Below are 20,383 nucleotides of genomic sequence, written 5' to 3'. Positions count from 1 at the left end.
TCCAATTCTGGGCACCACATTAGGAAGGATGTGAAGGCCTTGAGAGGGTGCAGAAAAGATTTACGAGAATGATTCCAGGGATGAGGGACTTCAGTTACGTTGATAGACTGGAGAAGCTGGGGTTGTTCTCCTTGGAGCAGAGAAGATTGAGAGGAGATTTTATGGAGGTGTTCAAAATCATGAGGGGTCCGGACAGAATAGATAGAGAGACACTGTTCCCATTGGCAGAGGGGTCGAGAACCAGAGGACACAGATTTAAGGTGATTGGCAAAAGAACCAAAGGCGACGTAAGAAAAAACTTCTTTATGCAGCGAGCAGTTAGGATCTGGAATGCACTGCCTGAGAGGGCGGTGGAGGCAGACTCAATCGCAGCTTTCAAAACGGAGTTGGACAAGTACCTGAAGGAAAGAAACTTGCAGAGCTACGGGGAAAGGGCGGGGGAGTGGGACTAGCTGAAGTGCTCTTGCAGAGAGCTGGCACGGGCTCGACGGGTCGAATGGCCTCCTTCCGTGTTGTAACCATTCTATGAATGTAACAGCTCCTTTTCTGTTCCTTAACTCTAACCAAATAGGTTCAGTTTTTGAACTGTCCGGTATATCGTTCCTCTATAGAACTGTAATATTATCCTTGATCAATACTGCCACTCCCCCCTTCTTTTTACCTTCCCTATCCCTCCTGAATACATTGGAAAATTCTCATCGTCCCCCTGGTTCTTTTGTCAAATAGATTAAATCTGCGTCCTCTAGTTATCGACTCACCTGCCATTAGAAATAGTTTCTGCTTTATTTACTCCATTAAATTATATGTTTCAATATTTATAAATATTAGAGATATTTGTGCATGCCATAAAGTTTCAACACTCAGCCGCAGGTCCCCTCACCTCGCCTCTGAAAGAATTGAGCGGGGTGGGGACAGGATCTGTGAGATGAGGAGGGACCACCAATTTATGGCATTTCAATTCCAACTTTGATTTCTCCCAGCTTGGGAGAACATTTTTCTAAATTAAATATGGTGAGAATATTTTTGGATATAAGGACTCATGTATTGGGTTGTTGAGGGCACTCTCCCCGAGGAATTCTTTAACACAGTCAGGGCCTTGTACGAATCAAACACACGTTTCACCTCCAACTCCAGGTGCACAGAGACCTTTGTCCAATCTCTCCACCGGACAGACTCCAGTTAACATTGCGGTGGGGCACCGCTGCCCCCTGGTGGACACTGTTCAAAAATCACTACATTCTTGGGAACCATAGAATCTTACCGCACAGGAGGCGGCGGCCACCACTCGACCCATCGTGCCTGTGCTGGCTCTTTGGTAGTGCTATCCAATTAGTCCCACTCCCCTGCTCTTTCCACACAGCCCTGCAACTATATATCTCATTCTCTTTTGAAAGTTACTATTAAAACTGCATCCGCTGCCCTTTCAGGCAGTGCATAACGAATCTCACACTGCATTACAAAAATTCCCATCTCCCCCCTGGTTCTTTTGCCGAAAATATTAAATCTGTGTTCTCTGGTTATCGAGCCCTCTGCCACTGGAAACACTTTCTCCCTATGTACTCTATCAAAACTGCTCAGAATTTTCAACACCTCTATCAAATCTCCCCTTTAACCCCTGCTCTCGCTCGCTGCTCCACATAAGACTGCCTCGACTCTCCCTACCCCCCGCCCCCACCCCCCTGCCCGGATAAAACTGCCTCGACTCTCCCTACCACCCCCACCGTCTAAAACAGCCCGGTTCAACACCCCCGGATAAATTTGCCCAGATTCCACCCCCTCCTCTTGTATAAAACTGCCCGGATTCCCCCCCCCCCGGTATGAAACTGCCGGGATTGGCCCACTTCCCGGAGACCAGTGTTGACATGGTCTCTGCTTCGATCACTAACTCCGGTAGTGCATTGCACAGCCTCACAGCCCTCAGAGTAAAAGTTTTCTCCTGCTCTCGGTCTTAAATCTCTTACATTTAATCTTATATCTAGGTCCCTGCATTCTAAACCTCTAGCATTTGAAGCCGTCTGTTTCTATCTACTCTGTTCCCACCTTTGATAATTTTAAACACCTCACTAAAATCACCCTGTAATCGCTGCCCTTCTAATGAAAACATAGAAACATAGAAGATAGGAGCAGGAGTAGGCCATTCGGCCCCTCGAGCCTGCTCCGCCATTCAATGAGATCATGGCTGATCGTCCAAATTCAGTACCCGGTCCCTGCCTTCTCCCCATATCCCTTGATCCCTTTAGCATTAAGAAATATATCTAACTCCTTCTTGAACATATTCAATGAATTGGCCTCAACTGCCTTCTGTGGTTGAGAATTCCACAGGTTCACTACTCTCTGAGTGAAGAAATTCCTCCTCATCTCTGTCCTAAATGGCTTACCCCTTATCCTTAGACTGTGACCCCTGGTTCTGGACTCCCCGACCATCGGGAACATCCCTCCTGCGTCTAGTCTGTCTAGTCCTGTTAGAATTTTATAAGTTTCAATGAGATCCCCTCTCATTCTTCTAAACTCCAGTGAGTATAAGCCCAATCGACCCAATCTCTCCTCATACGTCATTCCTGCCATCCCAGGTATCAGCCTGGTGAATCTTTGCTGCACTCCCTCCATGGCAAGAACATCCTTCCTCAGATAAGGCGACCAAAACTGCGCACAATACTCAAGGTGTGGTCTCACCAAGGCTCTGTACAACTGCAAGACATCCTTGTTCCTGTACTCAAACCCTCTCGCTACGAAGGCCAACATACCATTTGCCTTCTTAACCGCCTGCTGCACCTCCATGCTTACCTTCAGCGATTGGTGCACAAGGACACCCAGGTCTCATTGCACTTCCCCTTCTCCCAATCTATTGCCATTCAGATAATAATCTGCCTTCCTGTTTTTGATACCAAAGTGGATAACCTCGCATTTATCCACGTTATATTGCATCTGCCATGCTTCTGCCCAATCACCCAACCTGTCCAAATCATACTGGAGTTTCTCGGCATCCTCCTCACAGCACACATGCCCACCCAGCTTTGTGTCGTCTGCAAACTTGGAGATATTACATCTAGTTCCCTCGTCCAGATCATTAATATATAGTGAATAGCTGGGGTCCAAGGACCGATCCCTGCGGTACCCCACTAGTCACTGCCTGCCACTCGGAAAAAGACCCGTTTATTCCAACTCTTTGCTTCCTGTCTGCCAACCAGTTCTCTATCCAAGTCAATACCTTGCCCCCAATCCCATGTGCCTTAACTTTACACGCTAATCTCTTATGCGGGACCTTATCGAAAGCCTTTTGAAAGTCCAAATACACCACATCCACTGGTTCTCCCTTATCTATTTTACCAGTTACATCCTCAAAAAATTCCAGTAGATTAGTCAAGCACGATTTACCTTCTGTAAATCCATGTTGACTTTGTCCGATCCGGTCACTGTTTTCCAAGTGCTCTGGTATTACATCTTTTATAATGGACTCTAGCATTTTCCCCACTACCGATGTCAGGCTTACCGGTCTGTAATTCCCCATTTTCTCTCTACCACCTTTTTTGAATAGTGGGGTAACATTAGCTACCCTCCAATCCATGGGTACTGTTCCAGAGTCTATCGAATTTTGGAAGATGACCAGCAATGCATCTACTATTTCTAGGGTCACTTCCTTATATACCCTAGGATGTAGATTATCAGGCCCTGGGGATTTATCGGCCTTCAATCCCGTCAATTTCCTTAACACCATTTCCCTACAAATACTGATTTCTTTCAGTTCCTCCCTTTCATCAGACCCTATGTTCCCCGACATCTCTGGGAGGTTATTTGTGTCCTCCTTTGTGAAGACAGAACCAAAATATGTATTTAATTGGTCTGCCATTTCTTTGTTCCCCATTATAAATTCCCCTGATTCTAACTGCAAGGGACCTACGCTTGACTTCACCAATCTTTTTCTCTTCACATATCTATAAAAGCTTTTACAGTCAGTTTTTATGTTCCGTGCAAGCTCACTCTCACTCTATTTTCCCTCTTAATTAATTAAAAACAGCTCCTAAAGGTGAGCAGTGTAATGGGTGACCAGATTAAGGGATATGGAGATCAGGCAAGGAATTCAGACTAATAGCCCACTGCTGCTCCGATGTTCTATCCATTCTACTGTATTAGGTTGTGCCTGAAGACTTGTACATTTGAGGAACGATGTACTGAAAATGAAGGAGCAGATGAAGGGACCAGTGCTTCAGTGAGTCAGAGTCTCTCCTTTCTCGGAGCTGGGTGCAAATCTAGCTGGGACTGATGGCACGTTAAGGGTTATAACCGAAATTAACTTGGGCCACCACAACCCAGCCCCTCTGTGATATAATGAACACTATATAAACAGGAATGTGCAGTATAGAAGAAACATTCATCCTATGATAGACGTGAGTTCAGGTCCTGAAGAACAGAAAGCTACGTGGAAAGTTTCAGAAACCAGCAGCTGTTAGGATTGCCAACTCTGGTTGGATGTGTTCCCGGAGGTTTCATCACATGACCTCCTCCCTCCAATTGCCCCGCCCCCACACTGCCTCCATTGGTTGTCCAACATGTCCATTTTCACAGCGCTCCGCCTTCCCAGGCCAACTGGAAAGTGAACAACATCCGATTGGATGATTCTTGATCGTCAGTCAAATAGCCTTTCCTTTGTCAACTCCAACATTTTTATAACCAACAAACAAAATTGCGGAAAGAAACCAATTTATTTTAATGCCCCTGTGATTTTTCTGCTGGGTTGTCCCAGGGATTAATCATTGATTCCTGGAGACTCCACTACTAGTAGTCGAGTGCTATCCCATGTTAGGAATCTGCTGGCAGAATTCACTGCAAATGGAGGCCCCGGGGGCAATAGACCATCATCGCAAACCGCAATGTTTCCGAATAAACAAAGCTGTTCAACGTGGATTATCTTCTTAGGCAGTCCCTCAGAACCGAGGATGACCTTATTATACGTTATTAAACAGAGTCAGCTACATCTAGGGAAAGGGAAGAGTTAGGGAGGAATCCATAAACAGGGAAAACAAAAGGGAGTGGAGTGAAATCCAAGTGGATCTGCCTCTATGAGAGTTCCTGTATTTCAGTGCTGTCAGTCGGTAAACATTTCAACAATTCAAGTGAGAATACATCGCCGAGTCTTACATCACGTGAAAACTGAACATTTACAACAAGAGTAACAGCATTAAAGGCGTGCTCAGGCACCGTGCTGCAAATGAGCCGGTTATTTATCGTTCACTTACAGCCGCTACACAGCACATACACGAGGCGGCGAGGCACGCACAGGAGGAAAGGATAAAACAAAGCAGTGCGTTCACATTAAAAGCTGATCAAGGTTAAACTTTGCACAGCAAGTTAGTGCGTTACCAGGCCATGGGATCAGACAGATTGTGGGGGGGGGGGGTTACTTCAGTTTTTCCCATTTCGCTGATGTCCAGGGCTTTCTCTGTAGACAGTGGGCCAATTTCTTTCTCTCCCACCGTTGTCTCCCCTCACCAGCTCCCGCTCCTTGGCTGGGATATTTGCCCTGTTCCTTTTCCACCTCAGGATCAATCGGACGAGTTGCTGACCGATTTGCCAGAGATCACCAGCTCCAGCGGTTTACTACCTCTCTCGCCGGGAGGGTGGGGAGCCAGGTCAATGGAGGGGGCGAGAGTGAATGGGTCTGGGTAGCCAGCTCAGGGCCAGTGCTCACAGAAAGCTGCTAGTCCTCACTTTGCTGTTTATCTGGTTTCTTGTCTCTCCCAGGAGATTTTGTGGCTCCGGGTGGGGTGGGGAGTGTATGTATCGTGATGCACAAGGCATCACTCCTGTGGGGGGACAGGCTGGATGGACCAGTGGGTCTTTTCCCGTCTCATTTTTCGTATAAATTAATCAATTTTGAGTTAAGAGCAGGCGGTGAATCTTCCCCTTCGGCTGAGCTGCCCAGTATCTGCTACAGTGCTCTGGCCTGCCACCAGATGGTGCTGCACTCCCCTCCATACGTCTGAGCCCCTGGTACAAACCTGCCGACACGGGACAAAGAGTCTGTGTGGGAGCAGAGTCCCTGACCAGCCCCTCGCAGGCAGGACTGCCCTCACCACCCAAGTCCAGGGGCAGGCGGGTGGGGATATGGGAACAGGGCTGCAGTTATGATGTTTTCTTTGTGCTGATGAGCATTCATTGGTAACACATATATATATCAAAACCGGGTGGAGCCAGAGAGGGACACACGCATAATGGAAAACTGCATCTTAAAAATACATCTGGAGCACTGCGTTGAGTTCTGGGCACCGCACCTCAGGAATGGCCTTGGAGGGGGTGCAGCGCAGATTCACCAGAATGCTACCGGGGCTAAAAGGGTTAAATTATGAGGACCAGTTGCATAGAATAGGCTTGTATTCCTTTGAATTTAGAAGATTAAGAGGTAATCTAATTGCGGTGTTTAAGATGATTAAAGGAGTGGATAGGATAGAGAGAGAGAAACTATTTCCTCTGGTTGGGAGAGTCCAGAACAAGGGGGTGTAACCTTAAAATGAGAGCCCGGCCTTTCAGGGGTGAAATCAGGAAGCACTTCTTCACACAAAGGGTAGTGGAAATCTGGAACTCTCTCCCCCAAAAGGCTATGGATGCTGGGACAATTGGAGCTTTCAAAACCAAGATCGATAGTTTTTTTTAGCCAAGGGTATCAAGGGATACGGACCCAAGGCGGGTAAATGGGGTTAAGATACAGATCATCCATGATTTGATTGAATGGTAGAACAGACTCGAGGAGCTGAGCGGCCTCCTCCTATTTCTACGAGTGGAAGATGCGAGATGACGGAAAGGCCTGGTCTGATCCCATGCAGCAACCCGTGTGGAAAGAAGCGGATGCGTGGCGGTTTCGAGGTCATGTGGCGCCAGCAGGCCGCTAATGAAAGAGAAAAAAACCCACATACTTATACACGACGGAATTGCGCTTTATCTTCCTGGACCCATGGCGGCCGTGCCGCATGCCCATCAGATAAGGAATTACTCCCTTTGGCGGCAGCCGGATTCTGGTGAAAGAATTGATCTCGTTACCATGCGAACACCTGACAGCCGTTCGTGTGCCGTTGAGGTGGACAGAACCATTGCAGCTACAGGACATCCTGCTCCATTCCGTGAGGATGGGTGGGGGTGGAGTACGTACACACACACACACACACACACACACGTAAGGGTGTTAAGGGTTACGGAACCAAGGCGAGTAAATGAAGTTAAGCTACAGATCAGCCATGATCTAACTGAATGGCGGAACAGGCTTGAGGGGCTGAATGGCCTCCTCCTGTCCCTAGAGATTCCACTTTAAAAAATAATCAACAGGGAAAACAGAAGGCTAAGTGCTGCCGGTCGTTACGGATCATTTCTGGATCCCACAGCCCACCCGTGCAGTTCACAGCAGGGAAACCGGCCCACAGGAACATGGCTGCACGTCACATTCCTGCAACGTCCTGCCATGTCACAAGAGAGGAGGACTTGGCTCTTTAACCCCACACTCAGGGTTAGTCTGGTTTATACAGACACACATCACCCTCCATGTTACACACATACACTTCACACACTCCGAGTGACACACTTCACAAACATACACAAAGACTCCATTTTAATTATGCATACTTGCACCACCCTCTGTTTCACAGTCACACACTTCACACTCCGAGTACACATGTGTACAGAATTTTATAGACAGACACACACAATGTGATAAACATAAACTTCACACATTCTTGGGTTATCCGGCCTGGCTGTCCTCTATTGGCTCAAGCTGGACACCTCACGTTGTACTGTCCCGCCCTGTCCCTTACTGCTTACTCCAACATCATCCTGTGGAACAGAAATAATCCCCCTCCATTTCTCCACTAACTACTTGCTCAAACACCACTCCCACCCATCCTCACTTCGGACTCAAAATGCATGGAACACACGGCCCTTTTTTCCATCCAACATTAAGGCCATCGGCTTTGTAGCTGCTGCCGACTCCAACTCCTCCCGCACTCCCAGTACCTCCCCTCATCTGCCCGCCACCTAACCTTGTTCTTACCCTCACAACTCCCTCATTTTGTTCATGAAACCCACTACCATCTCCCTCAATCCCTCGCAATCCATCCCAGCTCCTGACCACTCAACTTCACCTCTTCATGACGCGACCCCACCCTGCAATTCCCTCCCCCCTCCGTTTACCAACATCAACCCATCTCTCTTGTCCACATCTCCTTCAAAACCATTGCCAGCAATCCCCATCACTTTCTCTCATCATCACCTCATCTCAAATCTTCCTTTCATCTCCAGGGTCCTGGAACTTCTCGTCACCTGACAACTGCGATCCCACCACTTCTGATTGCAGGCCCTCCAATCTGTTTTGTCCATTGTACTCCAAGTGTCCATCCTTGGCCCGCTACCCCTTTACAACAACATTATCCAGAAGCATGGGATCAGCTTCCACATGGGTGCCCAGCTCAATCTCCTGCCTTCACCACTGCGCCAAAGGTTGTTGCCGCACTCTCAAACTCTCTATCTATAGCAAGAACTGGATGAGCCAAAACCTCATCAGGCTGAACACATACACCATCCCTTTCCACTCCCATCAGCATCGCCAAACCACTGGCCTCAAGTCCATTTATTCCTGGCTACGACTTCAAAGAAGCGTGGATCCTTGGTATCCTGCTCAACCCCAGGCTCCGTGTCCACGGTTAACAGAACTGCTTTCTTGCTCCTCTACAACATTATCTACCTCGCCGGAGCCCTCCTTTTCTGCAACTGAAGCCCTATCCAGGCCTTCATCACCTCAAGGCTCGACTTTTCCAATGCCCTCTTAGCTCGCCCCTCTGCCTCAGCCCTCCACGAGCTTCTGGGCCTTATTTTCAAATTTCCCCGTAGCCTCGCTCCAACCGGCCTTGGTGATCTCCCGCTTTGCATCCCTGCGTGCACCCTCCGCTGTTTCACACCAGACTTCTCCTCACTCCTCGCTCCCCTCTCAATGATCCCTCATTCAGCCGCTACACTCCTGTGCTCTGAAGTTCTCTACCCACTTCCCTCTGCCCGACCACCTCCTTCCCCATTTTCAAAAGCTTCCTTCTCATCAGTGTCTTTGGTTTCCCACCCGAGCCTCTCCAGACCTCTCCCCTTTCTCCACGCTCTGTGTCTACCATATCCTCTTCCTCCTTATTGTAAAGCTCAGTGACTCCTTCCTGCCTTAGGAAAGTCAATAAAAATACAAGTTCCTGTTAGACAGAGTTTGAAGTGAGGCACAACATTCCGTGTTACAAAGACTTTTGTTATTCATACACACACTGTTGCATACACTTCCTCTCACTGTTACACTCGCGCACACAGAGTTAAACACAACCACAAACACAGCGATCAAGTGGTAAACTTCCAATTCAGATTAACCCAGCACAGGATAATGTACATAAAGGCAGGGCTGCTTTCCTCATGACATTGCCTCAATCGCCTCAAGTTCAAGCAGCCTAGGACTGCCCACTGCGAGCACCACAACAGCATGTCATATATTACATCAATAGGATACAGTGTACAGGCTTAGGGTGTCGGTACAGGTGATGGGGATCAAGCCTTCCAAAGGCCGATTCAGGATGGCGACGGCATGTTGACACAATGTTGCACTTGACCATTGAGCCGGGGTCGGGTAGAATACTAGGTTAAAGGTGCTATATAAATGAAAGTTGTTGTGGTGGTGGTGGTGATGATGGTGTGTTGACATAAACTGCTGCACTTGTTCATTGAGCCAGGGTCGGGCAGATTGTGGCCATGTTCCGCAGCTTTGGGAGTTGCCATATTTGGGTGGGGTAAGGCGTACCCCTCAGGCATACTGTTTAACCAATATGCAAAGTGTGGCTGATGTGCCATTCACTGGGAGTCAGTCAGGTACCAACAGATTTCTCCCAGTTTAAGCTCAGCTGTGGATTAAGAGCCTTTATCCAGTGGTGCAGTGCGTGGAATGCAGACACAGGGGAGGTCTGGTTTGACAAAACAGGATTCATACACAGCTTAAGCAGTATGCCTGAGGAACACGCCTCATCCCACCCAAATATGGCAACTCCCACAATCTGCCCCACCGTGGCTCAATGGGCAAGTGCAGCAGAGAGCTAAAAGGTGGATGAACTCTCATCATTTTTCCTGTCAGTAATGTATTTATGACAGTCTCTCTGTACTCTCCCAACAACAGACACACTCGCAATCACAATCAATAAATCTTAAAAAAGTTAGCACATTTCCAAAGCATCTATCCCCTTTTCTGCATTTTACCTCGGAACCAAAAGCTGTATATATGTATGTGTATAATAAACCCCCCACAAAACACACACACACACACACAATTGTTTTTCTTGCTTCGGTACTGTTAAAGTGGCAGACACAAGAGTTACAGAGCAGTTCAACAGAGCTGAACCCGCTAAGCGCTAGTCCCAGGTGAATGACGCTAATGCGGGACTTTGACAAGGTTCCAGAAAAATGGGAGAGCATTCCGTGCCGAAAAACCGGCAGCTTCTGTCTGACTGAACAGATTTCATCTTCCAACTCGTGGGCAGGAACATTTGGAAACACGCTAAAACAACAGCAACTTATATTTATATAGCGCCTTTAACATAGGAAAACATCCCAAGGCGCTTCACAGGAACATAAATCGGACAAAAATTGACAGCGAGCCAAAGGAGGAGATATTAGGTCGGGTGACTAAAAACCTGGTCAAAGAGGTAGGTTTTAAGGACCGTCTTAGAGGTGGAGAGATTTATTGAGGGAATTCCAGAGCTTAGGGTACTACCAGCTGCCAATGGTGGGGCAAAGGGATCGGGGAAGTGAGGAAAACCTCTACTGAACCACAGAGGAGACAAAATTCACCCACCGACTGTCAGTCAATCTTTGATTTCACATTTGGACTGAAGTGTTCCTGGGTGCAGCCAGTAGCGACACTTGTTTTCTCATTATAAGACTACACTGATGACGGCTTTTGGCAGCCCTATTACACAACGAAACCCCAGAAACAAAAGCAAGATTTGGTTTGCCTAGCCCGCTCCTGTGCTGTATGGATGTGCAGAATGCACCCCTTGGCCACCTGCGTGCAGCCCCCCCCCCCTTGGCCACCTGCGTGCAGCACCCCCCACCCCCCCTTGGCCACCTGCGTGCAGCCCCCCCTTGTTCTGCCAATCCTGCTCTCAAAACCCAAAGCAACTCAGTGTCATCTGTGTTTACATCTCTTAGCTGCTGGTTTAATCCTGTTCGAATTTCATGTGGCCTGGAGGTTTGGAAAAGGCTGTACTTGGCACTATCACTTCGAAGGTGAATCAATCCTCCTAAGGAGTGCAGTAGTGTAGTGGTTATGTTACTGGGCTAGTAATCCAGAGAATAAGAGTTCAAATCCCAGTTTGAGAATTTAGAATTCAGCTTGAAAAGAAATTGGGATTAAAAAGCTGGTATCAGTAATAAGTGACCAAGAAGTTGTATAAACCCAACTGGTTAACAAATGCCCTTTAGGGAAGGAAGCCAGTTGTCCTTACCCAGTCTGGCCTACATGTAACTCCAGTCCCACACCAATGTTGGTTGACTCTTACCCGCCTCCATGAAAAGGCCTAGTAAGCCAATCGGCTGTATCGAACTGCTACCAGCGGTTCAAGGATAAGGCCCACCACTCAGGGCAACTAGGGATAGACAGTAAATGCCAGCCTTACGAGCAATGCCCATATCAGCGAATGTAGATCTACGTATATTAATTCGATTTAAAATTTTCTACATGGGGCCACAATGTGTCCTAAGATGACAGAAAGCTGCACTGTTGAAGGGCCCTATCTATAGCACTAGCTGACCTCTAATTTAAATCTTTCTCATTAAAAAAAACAAGTTAGGAGGTATAATTCTGTAGTAGCTGCGCTGCCCTCGGGCTGTCAGCTAACATAGATCAACATGCCTGGGTTAAGCCTAGACACAATGCTGGAACACTCAGACTGAGACCTTTGCAAACATAGGCTATTATTAACAGCCCTGTGAAATTAGCAAGGAATCTCTATAAATAGAAGGACTTTGAAGCAGTGCCATTTAGATCTCATGTTCTGCAGCTCGCATTTCACAGCCACATTTGGGCCACAATCATTTGGGAAAATAATCACCGGCCTCCATTGCATCCCCGCTCGTCCAAGAGTGGGCTCACAGCTACACTGCAGTCCGAGTCCCGACAAACCAAGAAAGCCCAGCCCCAGCCGGTCCGTCCAGGACGGGGACAACTCGGTCCGTCCAGGACGGGGACAGGTCGGTCCGTCTAGTTACAGGTCCAAGGGAGCAATGAGAAAACCGGGATAGGGGCCGGGGCAAGTGGACCCACATGTTAATAGCCTGCGGACATGCACTGTCTGGGCTGAGGCATGGAGAATGGTCACTTCAGTAATGTAGCTGAGGGCTGCAAATGGCAACGGGACTGGACCCCAACGGGTGGCCACGGGACTGGACCCCAACGGGTGGCCACGGGACTGGACCCCAACGGGTGGCCACGGGACTGGACCCCAACGGGTGGCCACGGGACTGGACCCCAACGGGTGGCCACGGGACTGGACCCCAACGGGTGGCCACGGGGCTGGACCCCAACGGGTGGCCACGGGACTGGACCCCAACGGGTGGCCACGGGGCTGGACCCCAACGGGTGGCCACGGGGCTGGACCCCAACGGGTGGCCACGGGACTGGACCCCAACGGGTGGCCACGGGGCTGGACCCCAACGGGTGGCCACGGGGCTGGACCCCAACGGGTGGCCACGGGGCTGGACCCCAACGGGTGGCCACGGGGCTGGACCCCAACGGGTGGCCACGGGGCTGGACCCCAACGGGTGGCCACGGGGCTGGACCCCAACGGGTGGCCACGGGGCTGGACCCCAACGGGTGGCCACGGGACTGGACCCCAACGGGTGGCCACGGGGCTGGACCCCAACGGGTGGCCACGGGACTGGACCCCAACGGGTGGCCACGGGGCTGGACCCCAACGGGTGGCCACGGGGCTGGACCCCAACGGGTGGCCACGGGGCTGGACCCCAACGGGTGGCCACGGGGCTGGACCCCAACGGGTGGCCACGGGGCTGGACCCCAACGGGTGGCCACGGGGCTGGACCCCAACGGGTGGCCACGGGGCTGGACCCCAACGGGTGGCCACGGGGCTGGACCCCAACGGGTGGCCACGGGACTGGACCCCAACGGGTGGCAAGACATTTAGGAAAGAAGAATGACGACTGCGTCAGTGCGCAAAGAGTCTTAAAGTGGATGCTTTTGTAGATGAAGATCACCACCGGCTGTCAAGAACAGCAAGTACCTGCAGCACTGTCAGTTTTTTTAAGCACTGACCCAGTCCCTATCCTACGCATGGGGATCACATGTTGTGGGAACCAAACTGAAAGGGGAAGCTGTCTCATGCTGCAATGAAAAAATATAAATAAATATGTTTTAAAATGTATGTAAATGGGGAAAAAATGGCAATGCACCTTTAAATACCGAGTCAACATCTTTAGTGAGGTCACATCAGCAATCCAAACCATCTTTAAGCAAATGATGCATATTCCAGAGACCAAAGAGCTACACACAAGAGATGTCTGATCATACGTGCACCTCAGGCACGGAGAGACAGACAGGCACCCTTCAGTCATCAGCAGGGCAGCTATATTCTTTTTTTTAATTATTAAGAAAGCAAGTTTAAAGAGTGGGAGAGAAGACGAGGTAAATCACACAATGGTGGGTAAGTGACACCAAGCACAGGTTTTAAAAGCTTGGAGATTTTGGGAGAGAAAGTAATTAGTTTTGAGATCCTAGTAAATAACAAGTTGGAGTGCGAGACAATACAACCAGTCTGGATCTCAACATAGTAAGGATACAAGGAAGAGAAAAAGTGTGTAAGATGGGGTATTTACAGCTTAGGAGGTTGGCGGGGTGGGGGGGGGGAACGCTGACCATAGCAACAGCAGAGAAACAAGATTACAACACATAGATGTAGACATAGATGTCAACTGTTAGACTCCCCTGTCCCTCAGATATCAGTTACTCTATCGCGACCCCTTTTAGTACTAGACATGAGTAAGGTGCATGAATCAAAAGCACATGCATCTGCCACTGAAACTGTACACCTCAAACCATCTGTAATATGTGGTTTGATGCATTTCCTCTCCAGGGTCCCATGTGCAAACCAATATCACCGGAGGCTGGGTCAGTCCAAGTTTAGTTTTCACTGTTGTGAAGTTCTGATCGACACACAGCTCCACCAGAGGGCAATAGCCAAGGGCTTCGTATTCAGTGCAGCCACTGATTCAATGGTGCCGTCAAGACATCAGAGATCAATCCAAGTGCCAGCCCAGTCTTCATGGCAGTCCTAGTCTACTAGTATGTTTCATTTCTTATCAGATTCCCAGAGATTAGGCATTGACACACAACACAATATCGTTCAATCCTGTGCACTAAAGAACAGGCACAGCTGTGTACACACAGCCAGTCGCAGGAACACAACTTTACGGGGCAGTTGGCTACCAAGTCATAATACAGGACTACAGGGCACGGCCCACCTACACGGGGCTCGGCCCACCTGCACGGGGCTCTGTGCAGTTGTGCCGGACTACAGGGAACTAAGCGATTATTCAGGACACTACACAGTTAGATGGGAGTATGGAGCACTGGATACATCATACAGGTCACTACATAATAATACAGGGCTCCACACAGTAAGGCACGCCATCACTCCCATGACACCTGAGCTTCTGGATCCTCATGAAGTCCAACAGTGGCTCTGACCTTTATATTGTGTGGACCATTATGGGGTTTGGTATCGGAGCATTCACAAAGTTATTGACCAAGGAGGTCTTTAACCCAACCACACCACCCAGCAGCCACAAAGCAGCACACCTGCTGTAAATTATAAGCTGCAATAACAGTCCTAATTACTGTAATTGCAGAGCTCTCAAAAGCCGTAGGAGCACTGGGCCGGGGAGCAACTTCTAAAATAAGAGCCTTTGTAACACATTAAATGGTGCAAGTAAATTGAATTTTCTCTACTTCATTTATTAACTTCAATAACTGTGTACAACAGATTTCATTTCAAGAGGGAGGATTGTGCGTTTCTTTTTAAACCAAAGAATCTGCATTAATTTCTTCAATGATTTTTTTCCCCTACTAAGAAACAGAAGTATCGCAGCGGTGTTTGAAAATAAATGCAAGTTCTCATTTCGTCAGACTTCAGTCACCGTCCACGTCATCACATGTGCAAAGTAGTGCGCTCCCATTCATGGAGAACAGGCCATTCTCCCTGAACAAGAGCACAGTACTCCACTGAAATAAACACACGTAGGAGGAGGGGGTAAAGAAAACCACGGAGGGAACATAACCTTAAAATGAGGCCATTTTGGACTGAAATCAGGAAGCACTTTTTCCACACAAAGAGTAGTGGAAACCTGGAATTTTCTCCCCCAGAAGGCTTTGGATGCTGGGTCAATTAGAGCTTTCAAGACGGATTTTGTTGTTGGGCAAGGGCATCAAGGGATATGGAGCTAAGGTGGGCAATTGGAGTCGAGGTTCAGACTGAATGGCGGAGCAAGTCTGAGGAGCTGAATGGCCTACTCCTGTTTCAGTGGCCCCTTCAATGGCTGAGCTCGTTGAGGTAGCAGAACCAGGAGGACCAAGGTGGTCCCGGGTGCAACCCCTGGTCTGTGCCGAGGAAGCTGATCTCAAGTCAGGGTGGCAGTAGAGCAGTTACATTTGGTCGTCAGTAGCTCCTGATCATGCTCTTGACTCTCTGTGTGGGGACATCAGCCGAGAGCAAGGTCAGGCTCAGTTGTGGTCGACCAGGCTGCCGACACCGACCACGTTCACGCACAAGGAATGGGCAGCTGGTGAAGGACATGGAGAAGGACCAGTGCCTGTGGAATCGCACTGCGCAAAGGAGTCGATGCCTTTGCCGGAGGTCGGGAAGGGGTGGGAAGCAAATGGGGGAACGTAACTGAAAATCGCATGTTACAGTGAGAACTTGCCCAGTGTCTCACAGGCTTGCAACAGACCAGTTTCCCCCTCCTCCCAGCACAAACTCTTGCTGTGTTGCTGGGTGCCCGACTCCCTAACCCACCCTTCTCCCCCCCACCCCCAACAAGTGACCATTTTACATGTGCAGTGTCCGCTGGAAGGCTATTCTGCCCATAGCCAAGCACGATCCGGTTCTCAACATAATCACAGTGTGGGTCACTGGATGACGATCAGGAGCAGGAGCCCTGGTGCCTTTTCCACCCTCTCACTGGCTCAGGGGTGCTGAGATTAATTGTAAGTGACTCAGCACAGAGTACCTGGAGCTGGGGTACAGAGCCAGAGAGAAGCTGCCAGAGCATAGGAACAGGAGTAGGCCGTTCAGCCTATCAAGCTTGTTCCGCCATTGAATTCGATCATGGCCAATCTTTAACTTAACTCTATTTACCCACCTTGGTTCCATAATACCCTTGCTTAACAAAAATCTATCGATCTCAGTTCTGAAATTTTCAATTGACAACTTGGGAGTGTAACACTGATGCCTTCGCAGAGTTAACGAGCAAGTGAATCCTTGGGTCTTCCAGTCAGCCTACGGGCTGGTTTAGTGGCCATTCATTACTAGCTGCTCCCATTACCTGGTAGCTGCTCACAGTAGTCTCTTAACACAAGTCACATTTTTGGATCGACAGAGATACTTTAAAATGCCAAATGGAGGGAACGAAAGCATTCTCTGAAAGTCACTGCTCAATCGATATGCAGAAGCCATTGGCGCCCAATTAATGGTAATTTACAGGAACTAAAGGGGCTGGCATGAAACCAAAACAGCTGATTTTACTGTTTAAAAAAACAATCTCTTACAAAAGGTTGTTGAAAATTGGTACCTGACAAGACAACCTTTGTTTGAGAGAGAAAGGAGAGAAAGAGCGCTGCAGGCTGCAGCTCTGGCTGCTTCAGGTCCTCCCACACATACACGTACAGGAGGAGACACGGCCCCTGAACTATGCATACCTGTTTAATCCATCCCCTGCCATCTGTTACTCCGCACAACATGGTAACAGAAGCTTTATATAGAACTTGGTGACCACCTGTGAATCAGTGCAGCACATCAATGATCTCGTCAGTCAGGGGAGCACCTACCTCACTGGCTTCAATTCGCTGTCAGGCGTTTGCTTATGATAGGATTTTTAAAAATAAATATTTTGGAGTTTGCTTCCGATTATGTGGCAGGCAGTAAGCGCACTGCAGACAGCATGACCTAGGCTAGGAAATAATGAAGGCGGCACCAAGGAACCCAAAGGTATATAGCATCACACTGCTGGTTATCATAGTAATAGCAGGGGTAAGGGGGAGAGGGGCATTAATCAGCAACAGACTTTTTTTTAAATTTGTTTATGGGATGTGGGCGTCGCTGGCAAGGCCAGCATTTATTGCCCATCCCTAATTGCCCTCGAGAAGGTGGCGGTGAGCCGTCGCCTTGAACCGCTGCAGTCCGTGTGGTGAAGGTACTCCCACAGTGCTGTTAGGGAGGGAGTTCCAGGATTTTGACCCAGCGACGATGAAGGATCGGCGATATACTTCCAAGTCAGGATGGTGTGTGACTTGGAGGGGAACTTGGAGGTGGTGGTGTTCCCATGCGCCTGCTGCCCTTGTCCTTCTAGGTGGAAGAGGTCGTGGGTTTGGCAGGTGCTGCAGAAGAAGCCTTGGCGAGTTGCTGCAGTGCATCTTGTAGATGGTACACACTGCAGCCACGGTACGCCGGTGGCGGAGGGAGTGAATGTTTAAGGTGGTGGATGGGGTGCCAATCAAGCGGGCTGCTTTGTCCTGGATGGTGTTGTTGGAGCTGCACTCATCCAGGCAAGTGGAGAGTATTCCATCACACTCCTTACTTGTGCCTTGTAGATGGTGGAAAGGCTCTGGGTAGTCAGGAGGTGAGACACTCGCTGCAGGATACCTAGCCTCTGACCTGCTCTTGTTGCCACAGTATTTCTATGGCTGGCCCAGTTAAGTTTCTGGTCAATAGTGACCCCCAGGATGTTGATGCTGGGGGATTTGGCGAAGGTAATGCCGTTGAAAGTCAAGGGGAGTTGGTTAGACTCTCGCTTGTTGGAGATAGTCATTGCCTGGCACTTCTGTGGCGCGAATGTTACCTGCCACCTATCAGCCCAAGCCTGAACATCGTCCAGGTCTTGTTGCATGCGGTCATGGACTGCTTCATTATCCGAGGAGTTGTGAATGGCGCTGAACACTGCAGTCATCAGCGAACATCCCCACTTCTGACTTTATGTTTGAGGGAAGGTCATTGATGAAGCAGCTGAAGATGGGTGGGCCTAGGACACTGCCCTGAGTAACTCCTGCAGCGAGGTCCTGGGGCTGTGATAATTGACCTTCAACCACCACAACCATCTTCCTTTGTGCTATGTATGACTCCAACCAGTGGAGCGTTTTGCCCCCCCGATTCCCATTGACTTCAGTTTTACTAGGGCTCCTTGATGCTACACTCGGTCAAATGCTGCTTTGATGTCAAGAGCAGTCACTCTCACCTCACCTCTGGAATTTAGCTCCTTTGTCCATGTTTGGACCAAGGCTGTAATGAGGTCGGGAGCCGAGCGATCTTGGTGGAACCCAAACTGAGCATCAGTGAGCAGGTTATTGGTGAGTAAGTGCCACTTGACAGCACTGTCGATGACACCTTCCATCACTTTGCCGATGATTGAGAGTAGACTGATAGGGCAGTAATTGGCCGGGTTGGATTTGTCCTGCTTTTTGTGGACAGGACATACCTGTGCAGTTTTCCACATTGTCGGATAGATGGCAGTGTTGTAGCTGTACTGGAACAGCTTGGCTGCCAGGAAATGAAGTGTATGCTCCATCTTACACACTTTATACCAGGGGTGTTCAAACTTGCCATGAAAACCCAAGCCACTCGGTCCTAATTGCGCTCACATTTCTTAACCGCTGGTTTGTCGTGATTAAATCCCATGGGCCTGGAAAGGGCTCTACTGAGCACTGTTGGCGAGAGAAACCCTAAATTCAGAAAGCTGAGATCTGTTAATATCAGCAGCTCAAGAGGTATGCAAATCGATGGACTAATCAATTTAAGCTTTGCAGGCACCTATGCACCCCATGAAAGACAAGAAATCATGTTTTATAATAGCCCGGATATTGCGATCAGCGGCGAGTGAACACGCTGTGTGAACAGGACAAACCACTGGGTATTTCCTTAACCAATCAGATTGAAGAATCCTTACTGAGACACGCAGGAAGTGGAAGTTAGAATAATTAATCATGTACAGAAAGTGAACTAAAGAGAGATAAAAGATACAGAAAGAAAAAGTTAAATAAAGTATCTGAAGGAATGAGACTCCACATTTATAAAATTTAATTTTTAGTTCCAAAGAGGTTGTTTGGCAGTAATTAAGATTTATCACAGCATTAAAAATCCACCTACACTAGATTGGACAAGCCCCAACTTTTTCTGGCATGTTTAGTGGGTATCCAGTGGGTAAATACCAGAACTTCACACGTTCCATGTGTTTCAATGGCAAGGCTCTGGGCACGAGTTTGTTATGGCGCATCTTCTGGAGGAACAGTGTAACGCGAACAGCAACTTCCTGATTTCCGCATTTAACTGCGCATATGCGGTCACTGGAAGTTGCTGTCCGATTTACACTTTAATAACGGTGAGCGCTGATAGCCTCATCCTTATTATACAGCAGAGCCCCAATTATCCGCTCGCCCAGGGTCCACACTTTTGATTATCCACAACTATTTAACTTTGCAGCTAAAATGTAATTGAACATTTAACTTCACTTTTTACAGACTCTGGATTCTGTGGGACATCCCAAGGATGCAAAAGATAATGTTCCCTTGAATATTAAGGGAATCAAGGGATATGGGGATAGTGCAGGAAAGTGGAGTTGAGGTAGAAGATCAGCCATGATCTTATTGAATAGTGGAGCAGGCTCGAAGGGCCAAATGGCCGAATCCTGCTCCTATTTCTTATGTTCTTAAATACAAATCTTTCTTCCTCTGGTAGTTGTCTGGATCACCCACACCTCAGATTTTACTATACGTGCCAGCTCTGACATTTTGCTTTGTATCAGGAGACCAGTGGGAGTCTGGGCTTCAGATCCAACAGTCAAGATAATCACTTTTCTCACACCCAAAGAATGTTTAGTTCTTCCAAGTGAAATCTTATCTGCCGATGCTGGGAACTTGGTTAAGTAACCTAAATAGACCAATCAGAAGCTAAAACTCTGCAGTGTCATACTAAGTTGAATAGGTTGCGCCTTCATTCACCAGTGTGCATTATACATTGAAGGGAGGGGTCTCCCTCCGAATGATGGACATGAAAGCTCGACTAGAGGTGTATTTAGCACCGCGGTTGCAATTTGTTAGAATAAGGAAATT

At 48.5% G+C, this 20,383-nt stretch overlaps 1 protein-coding gene across 3 annotated transcripts in view; it reads right to left on the bottom strand.

The window, feature by feature from the left end:
• Nucleotides 1-20,383, bottom strand: part of dgkza (diacylglycerol kinase, zeta a) — a 516,902-nt gene that overhangs the window by 427,205 nt on the left and 69,314 nt on the right. For 2 of the 3 annotated variants that reach the window (XM_086007591.1, XM_086007594.1), the window contains exon 2: nt 6,909-7,007. The exons of the other annotated variant lie outside the window; for it this stretch is intronic. In XM_086007591.1, coding sequence (XP_085863717.1) covers nt 6,909-7,007 — 99 coding nt within the window. The remainder of the gene's footprint in view (nt 1-6,908; nt 7,008-20,383) is intronic. 3 annotated transcript variants of the gene reach the window in all.

The sequence above is a fragment of the Somniosus microcephalus genome, chromosome 15, assembly GCF_052327205.1.
Source record: "Somniosus microcephalus isolate GS21.2 chromosome 15, FLI_Smic_1.0, whole genome shotgun sequence".
Taxonomy (NCBI): domain Eukaryota; kingdom Metazoa; phylum Chordata; class Chondrichthyes; order Squaliformes; family Somniosidae; genus Somniosus; species Somniosus microcephalus.
This window is presented reverse-complemented; position numbering and strand designations above follow the sequence as displayed.